The 13,799-nt window shown below is 37.9% G+C and overlaps 1 protein-coding gene and 1 long non-coding RNA gene across 2 annotated transcripts in view; both read right to left on the bottom strand.

Annotated features, from left to right (window-relative positions):
• The window catches only part of rad50 (RAD50 homolog, double strand break repair protein), a 30,153-nt gene that overhangs the window by 2,461 nt on the left and 13,893 nt on the right, over nt 1-13,799 (bottom strand). The window contains exons 20-24 of the mRNA XM_026181638.2: nt 13,688-13,780; nt 13,319-13,432; nt 13,047-13,174; nt 12,770-12,871; nt 10,341-10,463 (exon numbers count right to left, since the gene is read on the bottom strand). Of these exons, the coding sequence (XP_026037423.2) occupies nt 10,341-10,463; nt 12,770-12,871; nt 13,047-13,174; nt 13,319-13,432; nt 13,688-13,780 (560 nt within the window). The remainder of the gene's footprint in view (nt 1-10,340; nt 10,464-12,769; nt 12,872-13,046; nt 13,175-13,318; nt 13,433-13,687; nt 13,781-13,799) is intronic.
• Nucleotides 6,545-7,970, bottom strand: LOC145431629 (uncharacterized). Its single transcript, XR_013911969.1, has 2 exons — nt 7,086-7,970; nt 6,545-6,986 (listed from the first exon to the last, which is right to left on the bottom strand). It is a non-coding gene; the product is annotated as an uncharacterized LOC145431629 (long non-coding RNA).

Here is a 13,799-nt window from a genome sequence, read left to right as displayed (position 1 = left end):
CCATGGATATGGCTCCACAGATCATCACTGACCCACCACTAAACTGAACAGTGTGACAGGGACCATAATGTTCTCCATGGCTTCTCCAGACCTTTTCACATTATCAAATGTGTTTAGGGTGAACCAGCTCTCATTTTGAAAAGCACAGGGTGTCAGTGGTCGATCTATCAGTTCTGATATTCTGTGCCAAATGCCATTCACGCCTAACAGTGCCCGGCAGTGAGCACACTAGAGTAGGCCCACTAAAGGATGCCGGGCCCTCAAGCCACCCTGATTGTTTGTTCAGAGGCACTCACACGAGTGGCCTGCCAGAGTTCATTTTGTAGGATTCTGGCAGTGCTCATCTGGTTCCTCTTTGCACAAAAGTAGCAGATTATGATCCTACTGATGTGTTAAGAACCTCTAACAGCCCTGTCCAGCTGTCCTGGAGTAATTACCTGTCTCCTGGAATTACCTTCATGCTTTAGATATTGTCCTGGAAGACACAGGAAATCTTCTTGCAATGGCAACTACTGATGTGCCATCCTGGAGGAGTTGGGTCAATATCCCAAAGTTTATTTGGCTTGATGCTATACTCTGATTAAAAAGTGTTCTTTTAATTTTTGAGCAATATATAAAGGATAAACCTAATTAAAGATAGATGTATTTATCTACCAAAAAGCCACTTCTACTAGACATTGCTGCATGGGACATCTAAGTTTATTGAAGTGCTATTTCCCTATTCGCAATCAGGTAAAAAGGTTATAACAGGTCACATCCTACCATTATGTGTGAGGTAGTTATTAAGCAATCCCCGTGTCTGCACATCTCCAGATATTTATCATTTATTCGACAGTGGATAAATGCGAAAAAAAAACCCAACGTTTGCACAAAATTGAAACATTCAAAAAATAAGCATCTGATCAACTGATTACAAAAAATGAAAAACAACAGCAACGTTTTTTTAATCTTTCAATAAATGTATCTATAATATTGACAGGATATGAAATCATACATAAGATACACGCTCAGCTGGATTTTTTTTCACTTTCCGGAATACCAAGAAACTTTTGGTCTATAATCTAACAAACTGATTAGAAACATGAAATGTGGTTTGCAAAAAAAAAAAAACCTAGCGATAACAGTACAACTAACGGTATGTCTTCTGTAGACCATATATAGTGAATAAACCATAAAGTAAAAATAGAGATAGTAGGGCAAGTATCCGCCTGTCCAACCTATTACATCTTCTTTACAGAACTTCTCATGCAACAAAAGGAAGGTGTGACTAATGACTTCCATTATGTGAAGGTGGTGTAATATTTGTCCCTTTAAAAAGTAATCCCATTTTGAGTTTTATTATCTTGTAATATAATAATACAGCATTTCTTTATATGAAAATACTGCATTAGCATTAGGTAACATTTAGTCTCAAGATGTCTACTAATATCCTAGAATATAACAGAAGTAAGGCAGGGCACTGTCTATCATCCATTGACTTTAGTAGGCTGACTTAATCACACTAGGTTTCAAAAGTTCAGGATGTTTAGTGCAGAATTCTGCATTTTCTTGATGAACTTTGCTATAGAAATACTAAAACTGTTGTATTGTGATGATCTTCCAGTTCAGAAAAAAATCCCAAAAGGTTGATTCTGTTCACCTAGATTGCCAGGCCTCTGGAGAACATAAGAGGCCTGGCAATAAGACATGTCGAGGAGGTAATTTAGCCATTTGAATCAGCTGTGTTGGTTCGAGAACACATCTAAAACCTGCAGGACACCGGCGCTTGAGAGACGAAACATTTCAGTGGGAGAAATGTTTCGTCATTCATCCAAGTGACATCATCAGTATCAGTTCTCCCACTGAAAACGCTACGTCTAAGACGAACAGAATCAACCTTTTGGGATTTACTTACCTGGATGATTGAGCATGCATCAAGACTTTTACAACAAAATGTTATTAAGTATTCTTTGTAGAACCTATTGCACATATAGGAGAAACATGAAGAAAAGGCTTTACATTACGCCACTGTCAGTGCGCCCCAGGGCGGCTGTGGCTAGAATGTCGCTTGCCATCACCAGTCTCTGAATGTGTGTGTGAATGGGCGGATGACTGAACGTGTAAAGCGCTTTGGGGTCCTTAGGGAGTAAGTAAAGCGCTATACAAATACAGGCCATTTACCATTACATTGCTTCAACACAGGCATGTTTTCAGGGTTGGCAGCAGAGCATAAACTGGACAGACAACCAACTTTGACCAGGGGGGCATTCAACTCAAGTCATACTGCTAAAAACCCTTGCTATGCATATTTACAACAATATACACACAGTAAGTTCATAGAAGACTGTAGCCATTATTCTATTAATTTCTATGTATAAAAAGTGCCAAAATATCTGTCTTGGATTGCAGGAGAAAAAGAGGAGAGACATTTTCTCCAAGTCCAGAAGTGGACCAATCAACTCCCTGCACACTATGATAATGCAGTGATAGTGACTGTGAGCCCACAATATCCTCAACACATTCAATTAGTTTTGCAATTTTGAAGTAGGACCATGAATTAAAACTCTGAAGCTGAAGAACGACCTCATTTTAATTTGAGATACGTGAGGGGTACTTCCCAAAATCTGACGTGCATAGACTCGTCTGTTTAATGTCCGTCTCAATCAGGCTGAGTAACATGAGTTCTGCACACGCACTAAATTACTGTTGTGTATCATACAGACGCAGCAGAAGAGGTAATTGTTGTCACTCAGATCTCCTGAGACTTTGCTTTGGTAATGTAAAATGACATTCTGCACTCTCATTGGTAATCACTTCAAAAAGGGTTAAAGATCATTAGTGGTTACTTCACCCCCTTTCACTGGAAGTTGCTGACTCTCATTATACGGTAGCTGCAAGTCATTTCCTTTGTTGACGAACGTTTACATTCACAAATCTACAGAGCCCGCTCTACATCTGTGACCCAGTAAACCTGGTATCTCTTAGAGATGCCCTCGCTTTCCCAGATGTGTTTAAATACTGCTTGCAATGTATTCAAAACTGACGATCTAAGTTGAAAAGTATGAAGCGAGATGGGTCTGAAGGAATCAGATTTCCTTCTTATACAATGACTCACGCTCCTGTACCGACATTTACAAATTTAAATTATACTTGGATAACTTTTCGCTTTTAATGATTGCTAAAAGTTAGAGTGTGAGGCTTGAACTTTCATGGACTTCTGAAGAAGGGCATGAAAGAAAATGTTTAAGAACCGCTGAGCCAACACATATAGACTGTTATTTTGACCAGAATACAATGAAAGCTATGCTGACTCTTCAATAATTAGCAAACACAAACTCTTTAACTTTGACTTTCAACTACCTTCATTTTATTGAAAGTCACATTATCAGTGACTTCTAGCTTTTGCTCAGTTCTGCACAGACAATTTTTGCACACTGATTCATTTTTTTGCGTCCAAATCAAAACATCTTACCATAGAAACCATTTTCTCTGTATTCAAATAGAAACTGTGACCTGGATGTAATGTCTGATGGAAGGCTCTATGCCTTGCTTGCAATCTTGATAACACTGCAGGCTGTCATGCCTTTTCTAACCCACACTTATGGGTAAATGATGCTTCTGCTCTCTTCAGATACCGTACTCAGATGGTATCAGTGATGGTGAGCTCACACATCCTTACCAAGGCCTTTTATCCTTATTAAGTGTCTCTCAGAGTATCCTGATCTCCAAGAATAAACAGTTTGCAAACATGAATATATTTTTAATAGAAAGAAAGGATAATTTAAAAAAAAAAAAAGCCTGATACATTGACAAATAAACGTAACCTTCAGGTGCTTTTGATTTGCTATAACACAGTTGCATTTAAATAGAAAACCCAGACATATCTGTACAACTCACTGTGTACAATGTCATGCTTTGCTACCTTGCTGATAAATTTTCAATTATTTGCACATTTCAATCATGAAAATCAGCACTGCAAATGCTGAAGCCACATAAAAATGATGGCATTGATAGTTATGCGGTGATACAAAATAGGAAGTGAACTCTCTGCTCTATGAGATGTTTTTTTTCTGTGCTTGGAAGGCTTGCATGTCGAGCAGGATATTTTTCACCACAATAGCAAATTTAGGTTAATCTAATAAGTAAGTTTAAGTAAGTAAGTCTAAGTCTTTTTTTTAGGTCATTTAAAACCTGTTGGAAAAAAACGTCATCATTAGATAAGACTTCTTTTGAACCTTCAGAGTAAATGGATTAGCAGATAATACTAGTGATTCATCTACTATCCATTAACTGCTTAGTATGCAGCACTAAAACAGACATGTACAATCTTTGTTTTTTGCATTAATTCTTGATAAGATCTTACTTCGCCATTACTCAAGTCACAGGTATTTAACTGTGCTTAACACAAAAATAATACACATGTTAAATATTTTGTGCACTCTGAGAAAAATAAGTCAACTCTTGTATCTCAACAGTATTCCTACTAGACTCTGGCTGGGCCACTCTGAAAGATGGATTCTGCTGTCTTTCCTTTGATGTTTACATTCACTGTCCTGCTGCATTACCCGGCTTGAGATAGTAAACCTAACATTATGTTTTAGGATTTTAGGCGGTCATTTCAAAAAGCATAAATAGTGGTGAGTGCTCTTTGGAAGTAAATCAAAATCAGTTCTATTAATCCAGAAAAAAACCCTGCCCTGGTAGTGGTAGACGCACATCAGGTACAAAGCTACACAGTTAACAACTCTGTTGTGACCTGCCACATTTATTCCGGTACAGCTTTAACTCTTGCTGTGGGGGGTTGATCTAATCGTTTTTATACTGTAACAGTTTCTGTGGGGGGTTGTTTTTGAGTTTTATAGTCATCTTTGCTGGAAAGTCTTTACACAATGACGTATGAGAAAACATGGAAGCATAACTCGGCATTAAGTCGAGATGCTTTTCAAAACACTCGGAAAAAACAGGCTCTGCAATTATTTAGCATTTGTTCCTGAAAAGTTATTCAAACGATTAACTGTGGATTTAAATTCTGTTTATTTTTTTCATCAATCTTACAATCCATTAGGATACAGTGAACTGGAAAGGTGAGAAAGTAAGTGTATTGTGAAAGTTCACAATATGCCAGGTCTGGGGTATCAGATACAATTTGTTATGGGAGCTTACTTAAGGTTAGCCATGTAAATGAAGATAACATAGAATAACACATAACTGAAGATAACACAGAAAGATAATATATCATCTTAGCACCCTAACATAAACTACCTATATCTGTAATAATCTATGGGCCTACAATTAAAAGTCAAAAGCCTGTATTGGCTTCTATTTATAAAAGGCTTTAGCGACCTGAACTCAAAACAAGTGCTCGCATCTGCACTCTGCACACGCAAACATGCTTTCAAACTGCTGACTGCACCGAATAGTTGAACTCTTTGCACACAACAAAGTGTACTGTTTCATACCTAACTCTAAGTCAGAAAAAGTTTTTTCGCCATGAAATGTAGTGGGAGATGAGTATGTGGCAAGCAGAACATATAGGTCAAGAGCCAGATAATTCCGAAAACTTAACTTTTGCAAGTGTTGCATTATGTAAATCGGGCTGCTAATTAGTCTGCAAATTGTAATTATAGGTGTAATTTAGCATTATTAGGCAGGTCAATATATATATTTTTCTAAAGATAAAAAGCATGCAGTAGCAAAGTGTCAGAACTAAAAACCAATGACCTTTCATTGAAACTGATGAAACATTATTAAAGTTTAAAATAAAATGTGCAAATGATTCATTCATTTTATTTATAGAATGACTAAAGGCCACCTACTTCGTGCAAGACAGTGAAGTAATCTTTTTTTTTTTCCCTTCACTGAGGCGTCAACAAGACCACCACAGGAGGCAATACGTTCAGTCAACGTCAAAAAACAGAGGTTATCTGGACAAGCTGATGTGATGTAACACATCAAGTGGAAAACTGCCCTGTGATCTAGTTGAAATTCTTGGAAGCACCATCCTCTGGGGTAAAGCGAGCCCTGCTTGTTATTAATAGGCTGTACAATTAGACATTTTGCTTCCCACAATTAACTCATTCACTGCCATTGACGTCTATAGCCGTCACTTGCAGTGAATGAGTCAATGGGTTTAACTCATTCACTGCCAATGGCTGGCAGTGAATGAGTTAAATGAACATGATCAAATAATATTTCAAATGTGTGCTATGCCAACAAAGCGCAAAGCAAAAGCACTCAAGCGCTCTTCAAATCACCGCTTGATGGCGTGCCAATCACAGCTGTTTGCTGGCCTGCGAGACATGATGCTTCCTGAATGCACTTGACTGAAGTGATATACTACGGATAACAGACCTGCATATCTGCACATGTATTGAGCCCACAAAGACGCACTGAAATCACCAACACAAGTGCATTCCATTTGGCATGCTGTCCACTAAGCAAAAGAAGTACTTTCAGACCTCACAGAAATGATCAACCCCATGGACAAAAAATAATGTGATTATTTTTCCAAAGTCCCAATAGCTGTCATGTATGCAAAACAAGGCAGATGAAAAAGAGAAGGATCTCTCAGTTGTAGCTTTACTACAAGTTTTATTCACATCCATCATAAAGCAAACTTTAAAGCTTGCTTCTAGGAAAGGCAAACAAAATAAACACCTTATTTGACTGCAAAGATTAATTAACAGGAATGCAACACAATGTAAAAGTGTAAGCAATGCCCTGTTGATTTAATTTAGTTAGAATTCTTTTAAAACATTTTTCTTCCAAAAATTTTGATGAATTTAGGTTAATAAGGAATACTTAGATAAAGATTTTTCCAAAACAGTAAAAAAAAGATAAAGTTAATAAAAACGTCACTATGCAATACCAGTTAAACTGTATCAGATTTCAGCCTGCACTCGGCCACCAACTCAAAGTACTGGAAGACACTGACATCACTTCCCACCCTGTCAATGCTGCTGACGTTCCAGCTATGAAGCTAAAAACTCTGCGGTAGTTCTGGTGACCTAAATTCAAAGAGCCTCATCAGGAAGACAAGCACAAGATGTGTCATTACAGTAAAACTACAAAAGCTTTTTAGGACAGAAGACGTGCATAAAACTTACCAATATTTCTTCATGTAGGCAGGAAAGTGGTAATATTTACACATGTATACATTTTTTGAGCTGTGTAAAAATATAAATCAGAATAGTATGTATAAATTTGTGATTACATCAACTAGGATTGGTAAGATTGACTTTGCACGCCCTTAGATGAAATCGTGACATGTTTTAATTTAATCTGGATGACCTGCTCTACATTTGCTATGTCAGATACCAACTTATACAACCAGTCAAAAGTTTGGACACATGTCATTTTATCGTTTTTTTTCTTATTTTCATGACTATTTACATTGTAGATTCTCACTGAAGGCATCAAAACTACGAATGAACACATAGAATTATGAAGTAAACAAAAAGTGTGAAAACATGCTCAATATTTTAGATTCTTCAAAACAGCCACCCTTTGATTGCTGCTCTGCACACTCTTGGGATTCTCTCCATGACTTTCATGAGGTAGTCACCTGAAATGGTTTTCCAACAGTCTTTAAGGAGTTCCTAGACATGCTGAGCACTTGTTGACCCTTTTGCCTTCACTCTGCAGTCCATCTCATCCCAAACCATCTGAATTTGCCACAGGTGACTGTGGAATGTTGCAGGATGCTTTTGTAGCCATGCTGATTCAGTGTGCCTTCAATTTTGAACAAATTCCCAACAGTATCACCAGCAAAGCACCCCCAACCATCACACCTCCATGCTTCACGGTAGGAACCATGCACGTAGTGACCATCCGTTCACCTTTTCTGAGTCGCACAAAGACATCGGGGGTGGAACAAAAAGATCTCAAATGTGGACTCATCAGACCAAAGCACAGATTTCCACTGGTCTAATGTCCATTCCTTGTTTTTCTTGGTCCAAGCAAATCTCTTTTGCTTGTTGCTTTTCCTTAGAAGTGGTTTATTAGCAGCTATTTGACTATAAAGGCCGGATTTGCGCAGTCTCCTCTGCACATTTGATGTTTAGAGGAGACTGCTACTAGGACTCTATTTATCCTCAGCAGCAGAGGTAACTCTTGGTCTTCCTTTCCTGGGCTGGTCCTCGTGTGAACTAGTTTTGTCGTAGCATTTGATGGTTTTTGTGACTACACTTGGGGACACATTCAAAGTTTTAGCAATTCCCTGGACTGACTGACCTTCAGTTTTTAAAAGTAATGATGGGCAGTCTTTTTACTTAGCTGATTGGTTCTTGCCATAATACGAAATCTAACATGCCTTGACACATGCTCAATCATCCAGATAAGTAAATGTCAAAAGGTTGCTTCTGTTTGTCTGGATGGAACGTTTTCATTCGGAGAAACAATCCATCACTCATCCAAGTGACTTATTTAGTCTCAGCTGACTGCAGGTTTCCCCAACCTTATAAACAGTACATTTATACAATGACTGAAACTGAATGGACAAATGGCTGTGAGGTCAGTTCCTTGATCATTAGTTTGCAAATTGTCAAGACCACTGATCAACAACCACAATGACAAAACATTTCTCCCACTGTAAATGCTACATCCAGATGAAAATAATCAACCTTTTGGGATGAATTCTAACAATTGTCAAATAGGGCTATTGTGTACCAACCTGACTTCTGCACAACACAACTGATGCTCCCAACCCCATTAAGAAGGCAAGAAATTCCAATAATGAACCCTGACAAGGCTCACCTGTGAAGTGAAACCATTTCAGGTGACTACATCATGAAGCTCACTGACAGAAGGCTAAGGCTGTCAACAAACCAAGGAGTGGCTACTTTGAGGAATCTAAAAAATAAAACCTATTTAGAGCTTCTTCTTTTTTTGCTACACAACTCCATATCTTGCTTCATATATTTAGTGTCTTCAGTATGTATCTACAATGTAGAAAGTAATTAACTTACAGAAAATCCATTAAATGAGAAAGTGTGTCCAAACTTTTGACTGGTCGTGTATGTTACTAGGTCACATTGAGGTTCTCCCCCCCCCCCCCTTCTTTCATTTAAACCATCTTGTGACATAAAAAAAATTAATAGACTTGGAAAGTTGGTTTGCACTTTCTAACCAGCAGCCATGAATCCAACATTTTATAAAATGAAATTTTTAGTGTAGATGTTAAGTGTGACTGAAGAAGAACACATCTCAGCAGATATTAATAAAACTATACTTTGATGTGGAAATGAACCTCCCTCTAAGCGAAGTTTGAAATTGAAGCAAGTGAATTTTTTCCCTCAGATATGCATAGACGTCCAATTAAGGCCTAACTAGTTAATGATGTTCTGACACAAGACCTACTAGTACTGTTCAAACTGCAACAATGCAAACAGTACATCAACTCAGAAAGAAAGGTTCCATGTAATGTCTGAAGTTTACAACACCCTGCTTAACTCAACTTTTACAGCCCTGTAGTCCTACCAGAGCCCTGATGTCTACAAGCCAACAGCTCTTGGACATTTCTAGAGAGAGGCTAATAAGCAGAGGTGATAGGGCCTGTTTATCTGTGAAACAATCTGCTTTCTCACATTAAAGCTGCGCAATCTCTCAGTCATTTTGAAAACGCTGAAAAAACCTATTTATTTTTACTTGCTTTATCCTGGCTTTTTATTGTGCAAACACAGACACATTTACTTCTATAATTTTTTTTTATTTAATGATTTTTGTTTTTTTAAACTGAGGTTTGTATATTTATAATTGAGGTTTATGGTTTTTATTGCGTATATCTGTTTATATTTATTGTAGACTCACTCATAGATATGTATTATGTATATTTTGTGTAGCATGTATAGCACTTCTTGATCTCTGATGAAGACTCACAAGTCTCACATTAACAAGTTACTGTTCTAATACAAGGGAATGTGTCAAAAACTCTGAACTCCTGACACACATTTCACTATGCATTTCATGTTATTTATCTGTGGTTTTACCCTGAAACTAATCAATCTCATCTGTTTCAGTATGTGTCACCATACACTTCCATTTTCCCAAGCTGAGTAAATAGCTGACTAAACTGCTTAGCCATGTTTCTGCAAGTGACACTCTCTTATACGTGAGGGAAAAGCACAAAAATCTGCACAAGATAGAACTGCGATAATTTGCATCAGTTGACACCGTCATTTCCTGTTGACATTGCAAAGTATCACAAAATATGGTAGAAATCTTTCTTTATTCAACAAAGCTGTCAAATGAAAACTATTTACAGAATTTTAAAAGAAGACCATAAATCAGATGTTATGTATGGAGAACTATTTTTTGTTAATAACCACAAGCTGTATATATGCATATGTTAGGACAAAACTTACTGATCAAGAGCCTTGTAGTAGAGATCCAGGTCCTTGATGACCAGTTCTGTGGTCCTCATTGTAATCATCTTGTTTCTGTAGCGCTCATCAGCTTTGTCATACTGATCCTCTCGCAGCTCTTTCCTGTAAGCAATATTTTCAAATTGCACTTTTAGTTTAATGATAAATCGTTGAATAATAGAGAATGACATGGTTTTCTGTTACTGTTTCTCAACACTACCCAGGGCTTTGATAACTTAACTTTAACTTAAACCATTTTTAGTACACTAGGACACATCAGTACTACAGTATTAGTGCATTAGATGTCAGTCGTCTAACGCAGCGGTCCCCAACCCCTGGTCATTTAGTACCGGGCCGCGAGAGTTGAGGCGCAGGTGCGAAATTTGTGGTTTTCAGGGTTTTTATCGTTAACTCTGTTTCCCTGGGTCTTTTCCCGTGTGTTATGAATAAATTTTCTTTTTTTGGTACCGGCCACACAGAAAAAATAAATAACTTCCTCATGCACGATCACCTGTCTTTGCCTTTAAAAGAGTTCGAGTGCTACTTCCTAATCACAAAAGACCCACGAACTGACACGGAATGGATCTGCGACCCATTTGTCAATAAACCGGGTGAATCCAGCATGTCTGTGCAAGAAGAAGATCAACTGTTGGAGATCACAACAGGCCTTAAAAGTATGTTCGAGACATCAACTTTGCCGGTATTCTGGATAAAAGTTGTGGCAGAATACCCCAAGATTGCCACAACAGCACTAAAAACTATGTTTCCATTTCCAACATCATATCTGTGTGAAGCGGAGTTTTCTGCAGTTACAGCTACCAAAACAAAATCGCGGAGCAGACTAAGCATAAGCAACACACTTCAGGTGTCACTGTCCCCCATTACGCCCAGGTGGGATCGTCTCGTTGCAGAGAAACAGGGCTCTCGTTGATTTAGCATTATGGCGAATTAGATATTTTCAAGTACTTTATATTTGTTTTGTAGTTGTGTGTCTTATTTTGAAAGAAATATTTAACTGTTACCATAGCGACCAGAGAGCGTTAAGGTTACTCTAAATGTTGTTGGTGTATTTCACACACTCAGACAATGTTTGCCAACATCAAGTGTAAAATGAAAAATTGGTATGCAAGATTTTGTTCAATCAAATATACACTGAGACGATAAAAGATGATCTTAACTTACCTCTTATTTTATGTTTGCATATTTATGTGCCTTATGGTTTACCTACACATGTCAAATTACATGCTTGAAAAGTGGATTTTGTAAGCTGGACTAATTCACATAGCTTAACATCCCATTGCCTTTGAGTACATTTTTACAATTATTTCATGTTTGATACAGCCCTTAAATACAGCAAAATATTAGTCCAGTTATGCTCCACCACATTCATGTCATTAGAGTCAAATGCCAGATCCTTCCCAGTAGGGCTGGGCCATATTATACCGTTAAAGGTAATACCGCTGTAATGTTAGGCAATGACAAGAAAATGAAAATTCACGATAGAATGTGGATAAAACGCGCATGCGGAGTGCCTTTGTATTCATACACACATACGGAGAATGAGAAAGGCTAAAACAGATTGTTGAATGAAACAGATGAACCAGAATTGGTTTGTAAAAATGGTGCAACTTCAGTGACGTGGAACTGGTTTGGTTTTTGTCCATCAGATAGCTCCAAAGCACATTTTTTTGTAGAACATGCAAGCAGGCCGTCGTTATTACCGTATTTTTCGGACTATAAGGCACTCTTAAAAGCCTTTAATTTTCTCAAAACTTGACAGTGCACCTTATAATCCGACGTTACAATTGTGGAAAATGACATGTTGCAGGCTCAGAAATGGTAAAAATGGGTTGGTGGCTAAGAAGCTCTGGGGTCCTAAGATGTACCTGTGTGCCTTGGTTACTGAACACCTGATCATAGAGGAGAAACTCTTGGACAAACAGACAGAGGTGTATCATAATAGGATGACTTCACACACTCGGCTGTACACTCTATGGTACACATAAGTATTGGTATTAATATTCTGACAGGGATCTGAACAATACACAGTATTTATAAATGAAAACAAATAAAGTTCTAATTCACAGCAGTCTAATCCAGAATATATACAGATATAGCAGAGGTGTTATTGCTGCGAAAAACATCAACAATAATGGTTAATCATGCTGTGTTTTTATTATATGATAACATTTATTTCTACTGAATTAGCTCAACGTCTCTCGGGATGGAAGATCTATTGGAGATTCACTTCTTGTCATCCTCATTTGTTTTACACAGAACCTGAATGGACAGCTGCTTTTGGGATATCATGTTTTTCCACAATTTTCCAATCAGTTTTCTTATCTGTATTATTTCCTCATTTTCTGCATGACCATATGTGTATAGAGTAAGCTCTGTATGTGTAAGTGCTGCATATCTGCATGTTTCACCTATAATGCAGTATCTCCTCCTCAAAGCCATTCTGTCGGCCCAATGCAATACTGCGGTTTCTTTTCAAATCCTCCAGCTTGCGCTCTGCTTCACGCCGTTCTCTGGAAAACCACAGAAAGAGATGAAGGGAAGGAATTTAAAATACTACAAACAGCTCTGTAACATTTACAAGTGTTAAGTGTGGCATTTCTGATGTGATGGAGCCTGAAACTATTTTAATTGCTTGGTTGCTTCACCAATCATGTGGAAAATTGATAATGGGTGTGGTGCTCTTACTTGCGTAGCTGCATGACTTGCATGTTGCCCATGTCCTTCATAAGAGCCTCACGTTTACCCAGAACTTCTTTCAACTCCTCAACACGTTTTCTCAATGTCAGGTTGTCCTGTAACCAGCGCTCCTGGACCTAGGATTCATTAAGAAGGTTTAAACTTTTAAAAAGTGCTTGCCGTACTCATGTAGCTAGAGTTAGGCGAATCTAAAATAAAGTTTCTTAACTTCGTTTTAAAGTTACGAAACGTGAAACAGTGTTTGCTCTGTTGTCCTGTACCTTTTGAGTGTCTATGTCCTGACGGATGTTTCCCATTTCCTTATTAATTTTCTCCTTGTGCTTCTCAGCTTCATGGAGCTGAGTGTTAGTTTCATGGAGCTCAGACTCTTTTTGCTGCAATGATAGGGTCCGTGAAAGGGTTAAACACATTCAGAAATAATAAAATCAACACATTTACAGTCAAGCTTCTACAGCTAATCTCACAAGAAACAATGCTAAAGTGTTAAAATGAAAAAGTTGGTGTTTCAAAGTTATATAAAATATATGCGTACCTTTTACTCCGAGGCTACAATTCAATATATGTCACAGAATAAATCACTGGGGGTGGGGGTTGTGATGCATCTTGTACAACAATGCCAAACATGTTACCTCTTTATATTCATCTTTGCCCTCATCGACATATTTAGTGATGTCTTTTTCCAAAGTGGTGATCGCCTTTAATTTCTCTTTAATGGAGCTGATCTGTCAGAAACACAGTCAG

This window comes from Astatotilapia calliptera, chromosome 10 (assembly GCF_964374335.1).
Source record: "Astatotilapia calliptera chromosome 10, fAstCal68.1, whole genome shotgun sequence".
Lineage (NCBI taxonomy): Eukaryota > Metazoa > Chordata > Actinopteri > Cichliformes > Cichlidae > Astatotilapia > Astatotilapia calliptera.
The sequence above is the reverse complement of the archived record's forward strand: the minus strand, read 5'-3'. Positions and strand labels throughout refer to the sequence as shown.